Consider the following 17,490-nt stretch of genomic DNA (forward strand, 5'->3'; position numbering starts at 1 on the left):
ACCAACAATATGTGGGCTAAGTGAATTTAAATTAAAAAAAAAAAAAGAAAATTGTCTCTATTTCATATTTAAATAAAAAGGATAAAATCCAGTACAGATTGTACTTTGGTGTATATTCAAGTAATAATAAGTGTCTGAAATGTTACAAATATTTCTTCCTAGTATGCATGGGCTGTTTATAAAAGAAGGGATCTGAACATTGATAAATATGACTGGAAGATGTATCTGCCACAATATAATCTTAATATAGCAGATTTGCTTTTACTATAAAATAACCCATATTTTTCTATATATATCCATGGCATGAATTATTTAAAGGGAAAAACTGGTGAAAGATAAGAAGTAATAAGGATTATAGGTTACTTACTACGAATGGACTATATCTCAAAACTCCCAATTGTACATAATTGCATGCATGTAAAATTCGCCTCTCAAGGGCAATAATTAGTTCATGTGTTTTTCAATACATTACCAATTAAAAGCAAAAGCAGTATATAAGCCAACAAAACAAGAAAACAAATAGCCACAAATTTGGAAACTGATATTTGCTCACAACAAAAGTTAATATTTGCAGAGTTAACAAATTAATAAAAAGAACTTTGTTTTCTTTTTATGATTGGTTTTATTTTAAAACAATTCTATAAGTAGTATATGTTATTTAGTGAATCTCAAACTCTTAAATAACTGTGTGAATTCTACCTTGTATTTCTTATCACTAAATATATTATAAACCCAGGATGTCAGAATCATAGCAGCTTAAAAGAACAAATCCTCATCTAGAGCAGAACAAGAGATGCAAAAGGAGGAGTAATATATTAATAAATAATTATGTACTCATTAAATATCCAAGTCAGAAAGTACCTGAGGTATAAAATACTCAAGCATGGATGAGACGAAAGGTTAGATACAGGTAGACCTATAACAGGACTATGAATACACTCAACAGGTGTTCTTAAACTTTGGTATGAATCAGAATCATCTGGGAATCTTACTAAAAATATAGAAGCCTGCCCCCTACCCCAGAACCATCTGCCTTGAAAATCTGTGTCAGAGCAGATCCTTGATATGGAATTGTAAGCAGTTGTTGTTCTTTATATTCAAGCACTTAAATGGGCAATTAAATATAAGACAAACAAAACAAGAAATACATTGAAATATATTTTGTGACCAAAGCTTAAGGCTCCAGATCATTTATGTTCTAGGAAATCTTCTGTTCACAGATACAATATTCTGGTGCAATTTCATATAACTTAAGAAAAAGAAAAAAAAAATGTTCCATAAGGTATTTACTAAATACAGGTACAATGCTGTGTGCAAGAAATGCAACAGTGAATACCCCACATTGAAATAGACAGTGAGCAAGTAAACTAATAAATACAAATCACACTAATTGCTTGGAAGAAAACAGTAAGGGTGCTCTGGTAGATAACGATAGGGGGGCGAGAAGAATGTATTTTAGTTGTAATAGTAGGGAGGTTTCTCTGGGAAACTGGTATTTAAATTGATCTAAAAGATGAGAAGTCATTACCCAGGCAAAGAATTTAAGGAGAGAAGATGACAGCATGGAAAATGCCCCAAGGCAGCGAAGAGTTTGTGTTTGAGGAACCTAAAGGATTCCAGTGTGGGTGCAGCCACGTTAGTGAGGGGAGAGTGGAATGAGGCAAACGTGCATGGAGAGGGAGGGTCAGATTATGTGGTTCCCGGTGAGACACAGAAAGAAGTTTTGATTTTATCCTAAATACAAACTACTGACAGTTTCAAGTGGAAGATCTAAGTGGACGACAAGCTATGTGTACAGAATGAAAAGCGGTCTGAGCCTGGGAGGACTTGTTAGTATAGTTCGAATTGAGCTTATAAATGATTTCCTCTTGACTTCAAACTGTATGGCATTTTTTAAAACTTTTATTTTGGCCAAAAATTAAGTAATATGATATATTATTATTTATTCAGAAAAATGACGTGATAAAAAAAATTGCTATTATCCCTTTGCTTCCTTAGTCTGAAATTCTGGTTATCACTGCCTAGATGATGTGACTGTAAAGTTTTCAAAATTGTTTTTTGGTCTGTAAATAAGGAAATATTTATTTTATTGATGTCTTCAAAGATCAGTGAGGGTGTGCACAGGTGTGTGTATGCACAAAATCTAGTGTAGGGTCTGACACATAGTTGTTGCTATTATTGCTAATAATAGTACATAATCACTTGCTAAGAAACCACCCCTTTCCACACCTATAGAACGTAATTGCCTAAAATTTACTGTTGGGTAGCTACCCATAATAGCATGCATAACATTTTAGAACCTTGGAATGCAGGAATTAAATAATAATAGCTTTGCTTGTTTAAGAATAACACCAAACACCCATGATATGTGGCAACTGGTAAGTTTAATATGAGAAGAATCTGAATCGTGCTGTCTCTTAGCTTCTCTGTGGACGAGTCATCGCAAGAGAGAGTGGGCCTTTGGTTTTGTTAATTCATAAACATGATTAACCATCACAATTATTCAGCGACCTTACCTGTGTGTCTATTACTTGACAAGAAGTAAAAATAAAAGTCCTAGAAACAAAAGAGACAAGACATAGTGCCTAACTTCAAGGAGCTTCCCGGCCTGTGGGTGTGACTGAGTGCTATGTATTCATAACAGGAAGTTAAATAGCAGTTTCAGTTTGGTATTTCCAGTGATTATTAATTCTCCTGACCAGATAATTCTATAACAGCGAGGGGAGGAAGGCTCATTAACTGAGTTATTAAACATAAGATTTGGGGAAAAAATGACTTTTTTTCCTGGGTACAGTAAAAGAACTTGTGGTAGGCAGAATAGCGACCTTCCAAAGATGCTCAAATCCGAATCCCTGGAACCGGTGAGTAAATTATTCAGGAAAGAGGAATTAATGCTCCTGGTGGCATTAAAGTTGTTAATCACCTGACCTAAAGATGGGGAGATATCTTTTATTATTAGGGTGGGGCTAGTGATTGCAGAGTCCTTAAAATTAGAAGAAAAAGGTGAGAGAGTCAAAGAGAGATCTGACTGTTGAAGAATGAGTTGACTTTGGGGAAACTTCAAAGAGATGCAACATTATTGGCTTTGATGAAAGGGAAAGAGGACCTACAGCAAAGAAAGGTGGGTGGTCTCCAGACGCTAGTAAAGGCAAGGATGGTTCTCCTCAAGAACCTCCAGAGAGGAACAGACTTGCTGATATCTTGATTTTAGCCCATTGAGATATCATGTCAGCCTTCTGACCTCCAGAACTGTCACATAATAATTTGTGGTGTTTAAGCCTCTAAATTTGTGGTCATTTGTTACAGCAGCAATAGAAAACTAATACAGAAATATACTTTAGTCCTTAGATGGCTATTTTTCAACTTGTGCTCCACTTAATTTATTTTTGGAATCATCTGGACACCTATTGATAAAGTTTTCTGAGCCCCACCCCATTCCAATAAAATAAAAACTCTCATGACAAAGCCCAGAGTTTTTTTCAGCTGATGATCCTTAAGAAACCAATTTGGGGACCAATGCTCCAATTTCTAAACTTACTTTGTGTCACAGACTCCTTCGAAAAAGCCATGAAGATTATGGATTCTCCCTTTCCCCCATATATGTACATACCTGAAACATTATGCATATTGCCTATATTATGGTCTCTCAGTCTGATCTGCTTGATATCCTTACAGGTAGTTATCAGAGAACCTGGATTAGCATATCGTTACTGCTCGTAAAATGATTTTTTTCTGTCCATGCTATATAGGAAGGTAAAGCACAGATATTCACACGTTGACTAATAGTGTGTATTACATATTATTTAGATAGAGGAAACTTTTAAATAAAAATATTAAGAAATATTACAAACATGAATACCTTTCCCAGTAACATTTATTTGGTTTCAGTTATTAATTAGTCTAGCTCTAGCTGTCCTTCAGGCCTAAGAAAAACCTATTATTCTGTAGAAGATTGAGTTCCCAGGGAAATAGACTCTGGAGATAAGGATGGAAGAAAGGGAAGTTCACTGGGGACAGCTCTCAGGAATAATCTTTGTTCCTGGAGCAAGAGCCAGCAGAGGGAGAGCTGTGGTGCAGCTCAACAGAGCCCTGCCTGGACCCCGGGAAGTGGGATGCCCTCAGAATTATCCCACGTTAGGACCTGTGGAAGGAGAAACTCTGTCATCCTCCCGGGGCTTTGGTTTGGTCATTCTCTTCAGCTGAGGGCAATTCCTGGGGAGGGTAGTCAGCTGCCAATGCTCTCAGTAGATAGGTAAATAAGCACTTTAGTTTTGAAGGTGGGTTTGGATGGCAAAGACTAGAATGCATCCAGGAATTTTCCTTGCATTTATTGCTTTGGTTTTTAGGGTAATTTGATGTTATAAATAATTTGCTTTTATAAATCACTGCATCTTTCTCTTTTGAAACAACTTTCTACTATGGAAAAGAAAATACAATACACTTGATGTCAGACAACTGGGTTTGGATCCTTACTTTGATACCCACATGGCCCTGTGAGCTTGGAATTAATTTCATAGTTAATGTTGTTTTTAGCTTCCCAGTGTTTCTTCTCCTTTATTCCAAATAACAAAACCTCATCCTTCACTTAAGAAGCAGACCTGGACCCATCCCTTGTGTTCCACATTCTACGGCACTCTACACTCTATTACTAGGTGGTCATGTATCCCAGGACGGTCAGTTTGAGCTTGCCATGTTCCTGGTCTTAGGGATAGTCACAGGATTCAAATGAGGACTGAAATTTGATATATGGATAATGAAACAAAAATGATCTCTCTTTTATATCACAAGTTGTACTGATGTAATTTTGGGATTGCAAGGGGCAGTGTGTCTAGAGAGAAGCTGAGTGAAGCCAACATGTGAAGTGAAACAGAGGCAAGGCGGCTATTCTTTGGACTTCTCAACTACATGATTCAATCCAAAAATTTTTGCTCACTTCGTTTGAAATGAGCTTCTGTCCCTTTAAGAGAAAGGGTATTGACTAATATACCATCTTTATATAAACATCTGATAGTTTAATGATGAAGGTGAAACCACAGTTCCTATCCCTGAGGTACATATAGTTGAGTAGAGCAAAGGACAGCTTAAACTGGTAATTCTGTTTTAATGTGATTAATGCCAATAAAAAAAATGGAAGCAAGAAATGGAAGCATAGAATAAGTAGCAACTAACCATACCTTATTGCTGGGGAAAAAAAAAAGTTTAATTACTGGGTTGTTCAGATAAAAGGAAATAGGGCTTGTGAAACATTAAAGCAAATTTCTAAGCAATGTGCATTTTCATTATTAAGACTTTATTAACCCAAAGTCCCATTGGTTCCTAATTTTCTTCTGCTGTCTTTTTCTAAGAAAAAAATGAAAAAAGAAAATCTTGTTAAGGACTAAAAGTTTACCTAGGTAACATTCTCAGAACTTGATATTCTAGCAACGATCAATTTCTCTGACATCTGACTTGGGACTTGTGTAACCTACTTAGGCCACTTCCCACAACCCTCTAAGGCATACTGGCTGATTGAAGCTTAATTAAGTAATCAATTAATTTTATTTCTTTTCTTTAGATTGTATTTATTTAGAGAGAGTGTACACGTGAGTGGGGGAGGGGCAGAGAGAGAGAAAGAATCTCCAGCAGACTCCATGCTAAGCACTAAGCCCAGCCTGGGCTCTATTTCATGACCCTGAGATTATGAGAGCCAAAATCAAGAGTTGGGTGCTTAACTGACTAAGCCACCCAGGTGCCCCATGAAGCTTATGTATTTTATTAAATTGTGCAAAATAGTGACTTTATTATAATGACTTATGAAAGATTAAATTTAAGCTGTATTAAAATGGTTTACATTAATGTAGATAGGATAGAAAAATCCCAGGCTATATTAGAATCTAATGTATAAACACATTTCCAAACTGACCCCAAAACCAGTAGTATGATAGCCTGTTGTTCATTGCAAACCAGTGGTTGGCATCCAAATAGATCTTTTTTAGAATCAACTCTCCGCCTATTGTGTGTCAAGCACTTTGAAAGGTACTTGGAAGAGAATGTTGAGCAAGACAAAAACAATTCTTGCCCTCAAGGAGTTCATTATCTAAAGCATTGATGATAACACAGGCCCTATAGTAGATAGAGGAATCTTACTATACTACTCATTTATCCAAACTGCAGTTGCAATTTAACTAAATTTAGTGACATTCTCTGGAATCTATCAAACAGTATTCTTCAGCCTGATCATTATGTTCAAATGTCAAATTTAAAATATTGACTATGGTATGAAAAGAAGTTTGTCACTAAGTCTCTGTAAGTCTGATTTTTTTTTTTTTTTGGTCTACTCATCTTTTTCCCTCATTTGAGTAGATTAGGAGCATTTAATCATTTTGATCACTTAATGCGATGAAGACCTCCCCTGGAGCAGATCAGCACTGATTTCAGCTAATCTTGGTGTTTCCGAAATTATGACAGAATTCTGACTTTAAAATTAATATTTAGAGTCTTACGACTTTCTTTTTAGATAAAAAGGAATATGGCATGTTGCTGGATCCATGAGATCACTGAGCTGAATGGCTTTTCCCAACATACAAATTGCAAAGTATACTCTCCAAAATGCCTCATTTCCTGAGAAAATAAGTCTTTCATCACTGAGTGATTTAAAAATTTTTGTTTAGAAGAACCCTTACTTCAAAAGGGATGTAAGTCTCCATTGAGTATTCCCTTGCCATTTGTGGTGTATTTAGAAAATAAGGATTATATGCTGTATTAGATTTTGAGATGACACAGTCCAGCAGCAGGGGCCCATCACTAAGATTTTCTATTTGATGAGAACTTACTATTTTAGCATTAGATCATAGTGTTTTAGTATGAGAGTCATCTTTATGGGAATGCTGATCAATAAGGACATTTGACTATTGAACAAATCCAAAGTAGTACAATACATCTTTTTTACCTACTTGACATACTACAGACTAATGCAAAGGAAATAGTTCGATAAGATGCTTGGATTAATTATACGCTTATTGATGCACATTGAAGTAAATGAGAGAACTGAAAGTTGGAAAGTGGCCAAATGAGTAATAAACAGCTTTAAGACTGTCTAGAGAGATAGTTAATAATATTATAGTCATTAGACATTTGAAAACACCCTCAGGATAATTATAAACATTTGCAATCAATTAAGAGGAATGTGTCCATTTTAGGGGCCTTGATTAAACCTACATCAAAATGCATGGAATAAATGCTATTATTCCTTGGAATGCATTCATCAGGGTGATCATTCAATGTTCATTTCAAAGGGACTTACCATATAGGCAATTTAATTGTAAGGAAAGGGTGATACACTGATGTACTTAACGATAGCGCTTAAGTAACTCAGGTCACTTGGCTATGTATTGACCTTTAATTTGGAATCATTAAATCAATGTTTTCAGAATTCAGGAGAGCCCATAAGTAACCCATTTGGTAATCCTTAGAGTTGAGTTTTTTTCCTTTGCTTTTGTGTCTATGGGTGTCAAAAATATATATTTCTCTCTATATAGACAAATACATACTTAATTTCATCATTTCCATTTTAAGATTTTTTATTTTATCAACACCTATTATACCCTTTAAGGTCTCTGATTTTCAGAAATGCTCAGTTTAACAAATTATAGTAGAAATTTACATATGGCTAAAAATCCTGTTTTAAAAGAAAAAATACTATCCTGAAACTAAGGAAAATGTCAGAAAGTTTGAGAACCTAAAATAAATTTAAGCTAAACCAAAACAAAAGCATATTCAAACTAGACTTTAAAAGTGTATGTTTTAAAAGCAATTTTAAATGTTGAATTATAATTTATGTATTTCATATAATTCAATTTTATAATAGTAACATAAGACTTAAAATTTAATGACCATAAATAAAATAATCTGGTTAATGTTTAAATAATTATTTTTCTTATAAGAAAAGTTTCCTTCGAACTGGAAAAAGAAGCACATGTGTCCATATGCCTACACTTTACCCAGAGCTAATTCACGCATCACAAAATTCAGGCTGGTGATTGGGAGCCCACTGAGTGCCTGGCCAATTATTTTTGATTTAGATCAGCATAGGACCCAAACAGGACCTAAAATTTGGTCTACATACATATCTATATGTATGATATTTCATATACAAACAAAACAGGAAAAGGGTCTTTCTTTAGTATAATAATTTGTAAAGATATGCTTAGAGTCACCAGTGTCATCTATCTGGCCTAAGAATGAAACCAATAGATAAACTGAAGTAGAGATTAGGCTATGGTAAGAGGATAGCTAACTACTTTCAATAAGTGCATGTCCCCATGTCATTACTGTAACAAGCTGTTTGGACCCCTGTCATCATATTATCCCTCTAATCTTCATAACTTGATCTATCTAATAGATCTGTCAATAGATCAAATCCAATATTGGGCTGTGAGACCAATATTGTTCTAGGCAAAGGAAATTAAAGAACTCAAATAGCTTATTCAATGAAGAGCACTTCAACCTTATCGCTTATGTCACTCTGGTAAATCAGTCCTATTCAATCCTCCCAGGAATAAAATTCAACTTTTCTCTCTTCAATACTCAGAATAGAATCCTCCCTTTAAAGAAATATATCTGCTTTTATTCTACTTTAAGAACCACCTACTACTATTATAACTTTCTGGTTTCTGTATATTGTCGGTTCCTTGATTCTGGAATCTAGCCATTGGCTAGTACATTCAACTAATTCCTTGCATAGACCTCTCTGATAGCCTACCTGGACTACTCCCAATTGCATTTAATGAGCCTTCCTCAATATCATATTCCACCTACTTGACCAAACTTCCTTTCAGAGATTTGGTTGAAATCAAAGCAAATTAAGGATGAAAAATTGGAGGGGTAGGGCAATATGATAAATGATACAATGAAGATTAAGCATATTTAAAAAAAAAACAGAAATTATGAAAAAAACACAAGGTACAAGCCTGTAGTTTTGTTTTTTTTGCTAAAAAGAGGTCTACGCCTCTCTCTAAGGCAATAAGAGAGCATGAGGCTTAATGTATAATCAGTAAATGTATGAGATCATATACAGAGGTACTGAAAAACTAGATAGACGGGGATAAAGATATTTAGAAAAGTGTAATCTTTGAAAAGCACAACAGATTGAAAATGGGAAATTGTTCATTAATCATTTTCTTCCTTATTGAAAAATGATTTTAAGCAAAATGATTATTTTTTTATATTATTCCAGAAAATGGATCATTTTGTCCAATACTGGTGTTTTAAGTTTCATATCAAGAAAATTTTTCTGACAACTAGAAACACCCAGTGTCCAAATGTGAAGGAAGCTCCTTCAAAATATAGTAAGTTTTCTCTCCCTTGGTATATTCTGGAAGGGAAAACAATGCTACCAGTTAAAGATGCTGAAGAAGAGGTCTGCTGAAATTTCTTGTTTCCAAATGCCTCCTTGAGGAACAAAGCTGGCTGCATACCTTGCAACAGTTCTGATTCCAGGAGTCTGTGATGGGACTCAAGCACTATGATGATTAAAAAGCTCTACTAGTCATTCTGATCTATTACCAAATTTGGGTTCTAGGAATCCACTACATTCAATTCTAAATGACTTTTGTCTATATATTCATAAGAATCTATCAATTTTATTAATCTTTCTAAAGAATTAATAATTTTATTTAAAACATTTTAAGTAATCTTTCCACCTAACATGGGGTTTGAACTCATGACCTTGAGATCAATAATCACATGCTGTACCAATTGAACCTACTAAGTGCCCCAATAATTAATAATTTTAGACTCTCTTAGTTTTCTTTATTGTTTATTTATTTTCTATTTCATTAATTTCCATTCTTATTTAATTATTTTATTTATTCTACTTTGCGTTTAATACAGTCTTATTTTGCTATATTCTGAAGGTGGACATTTAGTTGCTTGCTGTTTAAGCCTTTCCATTGGTTTGTATTTTATTTTATTTTTATTTTTATTTTACTTTTGTAGTTCTTGTGCTTGGGGGTCAGTGGGTTGATGCCCTTCCTAGGCATGATGTTTCTTTCTCTTTCCCCAGACCAACCTGGGTGGTTGCTTGGCCTAAATGGAGCTTAAGGGAGTTGGTCTTCTGGAACTGGAGGGAGAGCAACAACTCCAACACAGGGAAGGGAAATCCTTAGGCCCCCTAAAATAGAATGGATGTATATTAATGACTTTTGTCTTTCAGAACAACTCTTGGAGTTCTCTTCATGAAATAAAATATCCTGGTGCAGACCTTTCAAATTCATATCGAGGCCTTAAATTTAACAGACTGCTGGATCTGCTATTCCTCATCAGAGAGGGCTGTACTCAGGATTTGATCATCATTCCCTTAATCTTATCAAAAAGACTACTGGAAATAGCAGGGGATGCACTCCTTGAAAAACACCTGTCAATTTCTCCAAATACCTTCTCTACCTCTATTTTCATTCATTATATGGGGCTGTAAGAAAAGACTGACGCCATAGAACAGAGTTGAAACAATTTCTTAAAGGACCATAGTGTAATATTTTAGGCTTATGGGTTATATTGTTTCTATTGCAACTGTTCAACTCTGCTATTGTAGCTCAAAAGCTGACATAGAGAACATGCAACAAATGAACATGCTGTGTTCCAATGAAACTTTGTTTACAAAAAGAAATTTCAGGCCCAATAGTAGGTTGCTAAACCTTGAAACAAACACTAAAGACAGATTGTATTGACTGACCTCAGGCTGTCCCCCCTAAACAACAGCTGGATTCAAATATCCTGTATGAATTGAGAACTCTTAGAAATACCAGTAGTCATATCGAAGGCCCTATTGATATAGGTCTCACTCAGGGGGTTCCAGCAACATAATTAACCCTTCTCTCTGCTCTTTCCTAACCTCCATCTCCCGGACACCCCTCCCACACCAGGGACATCATGTGCACTCCCAGAACTATAGTTCTTGCGTGAAGGTTACCTCCTTTCTGAAGACATGAGTCGCACATTAGGGGTGGCTTTGAGACCTTAAAGTGTTTCAGTAAACACCAGGAGCGGAAAATGTAGTACTTTACTAAGATCTCTCTAAAGTGAGGCTTACCCTAATTAATTTGGGGGAGACATATGGAGCCATATCTGACTTGTTACTGATGTGTGTCCTGTAGGTAGTCTTCCCTGTGATAGGAGTCATCCAATTAGAATTTTTTCCCCTGAATTTCACTAAAGTGATTGATGGTACCACTTCGGCCCTGGAAGTCATTCAGGTCAGCCTCAACTCACTGGCCAAGGTTGTTCTGGATGACAGAATTTCTCCTTGTGAGCCAGGTAGAATCTTTGCAATTACAAATAAATCCTATTGTACCTGGATCAATGCCTCTGGCCAAGTAAAAAGGTTTACACAGAAATTTAAGGAGGAAACTCTCTAACTTTTTAAGTAGGCTCTTGATAGTTCATGGGATTTATTCAGCTTTGAGTCCAGGACCCTGATGGGCATGGTTGAGATCAATCTTGCTCATTAAAAATCTTATTTATATTGTCCTTAAATGAATGCAGAGGGGACTGAATAGATCTGATCCTACCTCCTGTCAGTAAGATTAACCAGAGTAGTCTTAGGACTGGCATATATAGAGGGAAAATTGCTAGAAGCCAACAATATTGTACAAACAAAAAAAATCTTTTGGGGAGACAGTTTTCCATAGGTTTTGTGTCTTACTGCATATTATGCAAGCAGATACTCTCCCTAGATAAGAGAGACTTATTTACAGTGAAGATAGTGTCTTTCTGTACATATGCCAAGCAGGTTTACTTAGAAGCCCATCATAAAAGAGACAGATTCCCTCAGCCAGGGTTCCTTAGCTGTCATACAAGCCCACTGCATGCACAGCATCCACTGGAGGGGCTCCACGTAGTCTTGTCAGACACGAGGTCAAGAGGAAGCAACATTAATATGAGGCTCACGCTGCTTACTGTACCATGAGTATTAAAGTCTTCTATCTGTCTAAAGAAGTAGAGTGTTTTCTGCCAGTATCCATGAAATTGATGCAAGCTACCCAAACCCTTCCTAGCTCTTTGACAATATTATATCACAACTCCCAGATGTAAGAGAGCCAAAAAAATGTAGCTTTTCAATGGGAAATATCGGTCTCTCAAATGATCTTCGCATTTTGTTGGCAAATTTAAAAGCAAGAATGGTTAGTCTGCAGGCAGGCAGCTGTTTGTGCCGATGCATCAGCCTACTATGGTCCAATGACTGTCCTCTTTCCATACTCCCAATGATAACCGAATCTTCCGAATTGACATACAGTATTTTTCCTTGATGATATTAATATGGTGAAGATCTGTAGGCTTAACATCATTGTCTCTCTTTAATAAAGATGATTCTATATATTTCATTTGTAAACTTATTTTTTTTTTTAATTTTACAGTTGTCAGGAATTCTATTCTTATTTCTATAGCATCAAAATACTCTAGTGGTCAAAAGCAAGGACTAGGGAAATGACTATCATTTGTTTGAATTCATGCTTCTCAGCTTACTTACAAATTACCTGATGTCTTACATCCTCAGTTTTTTCATTTGCAAAAACCATCACCATCATCATCATCATCATCATCATCATCATCATCATCTACCTCAGAGGGCTGTTGTGAGGCTTAAATGAGATGATATATGTAGGCTTTTGGAACAGAGCCTGAATATAATAAATGTTCTCTGTAAGATTAGCCCTTTTTATTATATTCTTGGGGAATAGTTCACTGCAACTCCTTTATACTCATTATACATGGTTAGGAGTATAGGCTCTGATCAGACTTCAGAACTCAGCTCTGATACTTAGCTGTGATACTTAGCTGTGTTTATGAGCAGGTTTTTGGTTTTTTTTTTTTTTCTGTTTTCCTATTTGTAAAATTGTGATAATAATATTACCTACTTCATAGAGTTGTTGAGAAGAGTACATGTAAAATACTTATTCTTGGGCCTGGCAAATTAAATGCTCAGAGATACTATTTTTAATATTTTTATTGCTATAAGACTTGTTCACACTTTCTCTCTGTCAGAGTGACTGTCTCTCACATATTGTGAAAGTTAGCTAGCATTTCGAAAGGCAATATTCTAGGTCAAGGTCCACCCATAAAGCCTTCTTTGATCACTGCTGCCAAAAATTCAACACCTTCTTCGTTACACACCATTAGCATTCAGTTTGCATCATTCATGACACTTAACACACTATTTTCTCGATTAAAAGAGTCATAAATATTTTACCTCTTTTTAATTGTAAGCTTCTTAAGGTCTAAGACTATATTCTGTAAAACTTTTTATCTCATATTTTGCATTGCACTATGCAAGTGAGCAATGAACATTTCTTAAATGACACATTTTTTAAAAGCTCAACACTTCCTAAACTCTTTTCAACCCTTTTTAAAAATGTCTTGAATCAATCCATTCAAATAAAGCTTCCACAATTTTTTTTCTGTTTTCATCCATTTACTTAGAATCAAAGACTTGAATTTTCTTTGCTAGGAAATTTAATGTAGACTTTTATACTGTGCCCTTAATCATAATTAACTGCTTTTGAAAAAAGTGTTTCTCTAATTAACTGGATATAGAAGCCTAATTTTTTTTTTCCTTTTTTTTTTTAAAGTATATTTTTATAAGCAAAATACATCTTCAATCACATTTGGCTCCAGCAGGATGCTTTATTTCATCCATAGATGATGCTTAATCCATCCCTTAATGAAAGCAATTCCTGATAACCAAGATAAAAGTCAAGCATAATTCCAATGTTTGAACTTAAAATGATGACATTGATGAATGGATATGTAAATACATGTAGCCCTCTTCAAGGTAGAAGGTATTTGGATAGCTTGATGTTTATTTTGGACTCTAGCCCAGTTCTTTACCAGCAAGATTTACTGTGAGTATCAAAGGGAAATTTTCTTTTATTAAACAACAGTATTACTGGAAATAATTTTAAGGATACAAGCTGGGTAATTTTTTATGAATTATTAAATTAAAGAGTAAGTCAAAAGCAAGTTTATCATCAAAGTAAAAGAAAATATTTTTATTATTTTATTATTATTATTCCTAAAACAAACCCTGCTTCTAACAGAGGACTCAGTCATACACTGTGATTATAGCATCTTATTTACTTATTAAACAGAGGAAAAGAGAATAAGGAATTTCAAATGTATGTAAATTATTTTCTATGACTATGAATTTAGTGTACATTTTCAAAAATGAATAAAAATGTCTTCTCTTATAAGAATTTCCTAACTGTAAACCATGTAGGACTTGGAAACAAGATAACAAGAGATTTTCTTTCCTCATGGATGTATAATAATGAAAAAGTAAAATTCACATTTTAATGTTGTGAAAAACTTTCATCAAAAATCACTTTTCTGTTCTTTATTTTACTGGACTACTTCGATAGGACTAAAAAATGTTTTCCCCCTCTTAAAGAAAGGTTTACAGTTTAAAAATTCAGTTTTTCAAGTTATATTTGAGCAGAGATCATATGAATACCAGTTAAGGTTATAAAAGTCATAAATAATATGACTGAAAGAAAACTGACAAAGGCATATTCGACATATTGATTCCAGAGGTAGAGTTTACTACTTCACTAAATAATCCTATCAGTGAATTTCAAACTTGTGTTCAATCCTTCCTTTACCGACGAGCCAATTATTTTTTCTCTTCTTTTTTTTTTTTATTTTATTCATTTCAGTCTCTTGGTTTTGTTCTGTGATCCCTAAATAATATGAATTAAGCAACAAAAATAAGGATTTCCGTCCTGGAGACAAGTATGCTTCTGGAGAGGGCCACAGACTTCTGGCTGAAATCTACCCGTCAAGTTTAATGCTACTCTGGCTGCCAAAACCCCATGCGACCTTTGAATATTTAGGGCTAAATGTAACTGCCACTTGCTCTCCCTCCCTGGGAGCCCACAGGGGCTCTTATTCGTTGCTTTCCAGATTTCTGCCAACCTGTTTGTGCTCAGTTCTATTGATGCCACTTTCTGGCTTGCTCTCGTGTAACTGTTCCCCAACGTTGCTCACAATGCTGGATTGATTATGACAAGAAAACCATCATTTTTAAATGTTTACTTATTTGCTAAGAAAAAATTGGTTGCACTACCGAGGGTGAAATCTTCTTGATTTTTTGAAATAAAAAAATAAAAACTAGACCCATCCATACTGAATGGAAAACATTTTTCTGAGACTCCTTTTTAAGGCAAATTTCTAAAGAAACATATTTTTTAAAATATATATCTTCATGAATACCTGCTAATTTTCTGTCATTTTATTATACCCATCTCCATTCCCCCTAATGACAAAAATTGGAGAAACTATATTTGAACATCTTTGGGATCTGTCAGAAAATAGATTTATTCAGAAAAAAAAACCAATATAAGCTTCATTTTTGTTCACTTTTCTTAATGTAACACAACGAAAAATACTGAGACAAAGTATCTTCTCTTTGAATTATAGTAAATTTAGGGCAAATGCTTTGTGTTTTATCTTGGGAAGTTAACTGAATTAAGTGTCTTCACACTACTCAGCTTTTTTGTGAAATTTCATATTGCAGACAAAGTGCCATGCTAAGTATAAAGTAATATAAACTGTTACTCCCAAAGAGTGTAAGGATTAAGCAAAATATGTCAGGTTTTTTTTGAACCAATAAATTATTGGTTTTCAGTGTTCCAGGATCTGTCCAAATTAGTGTTTTATTATTCTATAAAGATATACATGTTTTGAAAAGGGAGAAAGACAGTAATGTCTTTATGACTTCTCATTATTTGAAAAATCAAGCTATATTGGAGTCAGATTCCTATTAGAAACATTTATAAACTGAACACTAGGTATAGGTATTTATTATTTAAAATGACTTCAAAGTGATTTAATACAAATGATTGAACTTGAACTTAGCAAAACTTTTTGTTTTTGCTGCTAGATTTGTAAGATTATGCCAGAACAAGAAAACCCCAGATAACAATGGGTGAGCTCCTTGAAATTTTTCAAGATTTAATGAAGTTGCTTGCTATGCAAATATCAGCTTACAAAACTCACACAAATCATAAACACTTACCATATTCACTATCATAGAATATAATGAATTTCTGCCAGGCGTATTCTGTGACCACTCTCAGGATAACATCATTTAAGTAGACAGGTGGGCGCACAGAGAGAGTGTAGTCATCATTCCTGTTGCTCCGCGTGAGTCCACAGCCACTCCTTGGGGTCCCAGCTGTTGAGCGCTGTATGAAGAGGTGGGGGATATGCATGGCATCTGCCAGAGACTGGAGAGACCCTGCTGACGTGCAGCCAATGGAGCTGACCAGGGCCAAGATGCCTTGATTCATAAGTTCACAGGCTGCAAGAAAGCATAGTAATATTCAAATGTCAATGGGTTTCATATATCTTCTCTTCTGGAGGAACAGTGAATAAAGCTTATGGGGTTATTACACAACTATGGACTTTTTTTTTTTTTTTTTTAATGAACATTCTCCATGAAGAAATCCTCAAATTACAAAGTGCTACTGGAATTCAGCTAATGAACTCAGCGCCCTTATTAGCTATTTGACCTTGTACAAATTACTTAGCTTCTCTTGGTCTCAGTTTTATCATCTGCAAAGAGGGTAAAATAGCATGAATCTTGAAGGATTATTGCTAGGATCGGAGATAATTCAGCGTCTGTTATTTGCCTTTCACATGATAGGCACTCAATTAGTGACAGCTATACTTTTATAATAATCAATGTATAAATTCAGAGAAAAGACAATTCCTCACTGTGTATGTAATACAGGTTTTCAAAGAACAGATAATATGTAAATTGGTGAATGAATAAAAGGAAGATGAAAGGCTTAAATAAGGAATTTCTGGCGACAGAAAACAGAGCCATTCTGGAATCTAAAACTTTGGTGACATTTTGTCTCTGATTAAACCAAAAAATGAAAATATTTTTGTTCTTTTCCTTGGCAGTCAGAAAACTCATGGTCAAATAAAATACTAAGTTTCAGCGATTACCTCATTCTGGTTTCTAGCTGGGCAATTTCTAATTCTGTGTATGCATATATGCTTACTTCAAAACATATTTAAAGCTGGATCAAATATAAATTATAAGCACATATCAAGACACAGCATATATAGAAAAAAGAGTTAATAAGTCTTAACTTTCTCTTTTTTTAAAGTAATCTCTATGCCCAACATGGGGTGTGAACTCACAACCCTGAAATCAAGGGTTGCATATTCTACTGGGCTGAGCCACCCAGGTGCACATTTTTTTTTTTAGCCTTTTTGATTTTTTAAATTTTAATTAGTTAATTTATTTTTAAAGTAAATTCTAAGCCCATTGTGGGGCTTGAACTCATAACCCTGAGATCAAGGGTAGCATGCTCTACTGACTGAGCCAGCCAGGTGCCCCCTAATAGGTCTTAACTCTTAGTCTTAATAAGAGTTAAGATATCTGAGAGATTTCAGAATGCCAATCTTTGAAGGCAAGAGATCAGAAATAAAATCAAAAGTAAATTC

The 17,490-nt window shown here is 34.8% G+C and overlaps 1 protein-coding gene across 2 annotated transcripts in view; it reads right to left on the reverse strand.

The window, feature by feature from the left end:
* Positions 1 to 17,490, reverse strand: part of GRID2 (glutamate ionotropic receptor delta type subunit 2) — a 1,348,780-nt gene that overhangs the window by 597,668 nt on the left and 733,622 nt on the right. For both annotated transcript variants that reach the window (XM_087863984.1, XM_045791965.2), the window contains exon 3: positions 16,049 to 16,333. In XM_087863984.1, coding sequence (XP_087720110.1) covers positions 16,049 to 16,333 — 285 coding nt within the window. The remainder of the gene's footprint in view (positions 1 to 16,048; positions 16,334 to 17,490) is intronic.

The sequence above is a fragment of the Ursus americanus genome, chromosome 8 (genome assembly GCF_024610735.1).
Source record: "Ursus americanus isolate L20-20 chromosome 8, mUrsAme1.1.p, whole genome shotgun sequence".
Lineage (NCBI taxonomy): Eukaryota > Metazoa > Chordata > Mammalia > Carnivora > Ursidae > Ursus > Ursus americanus.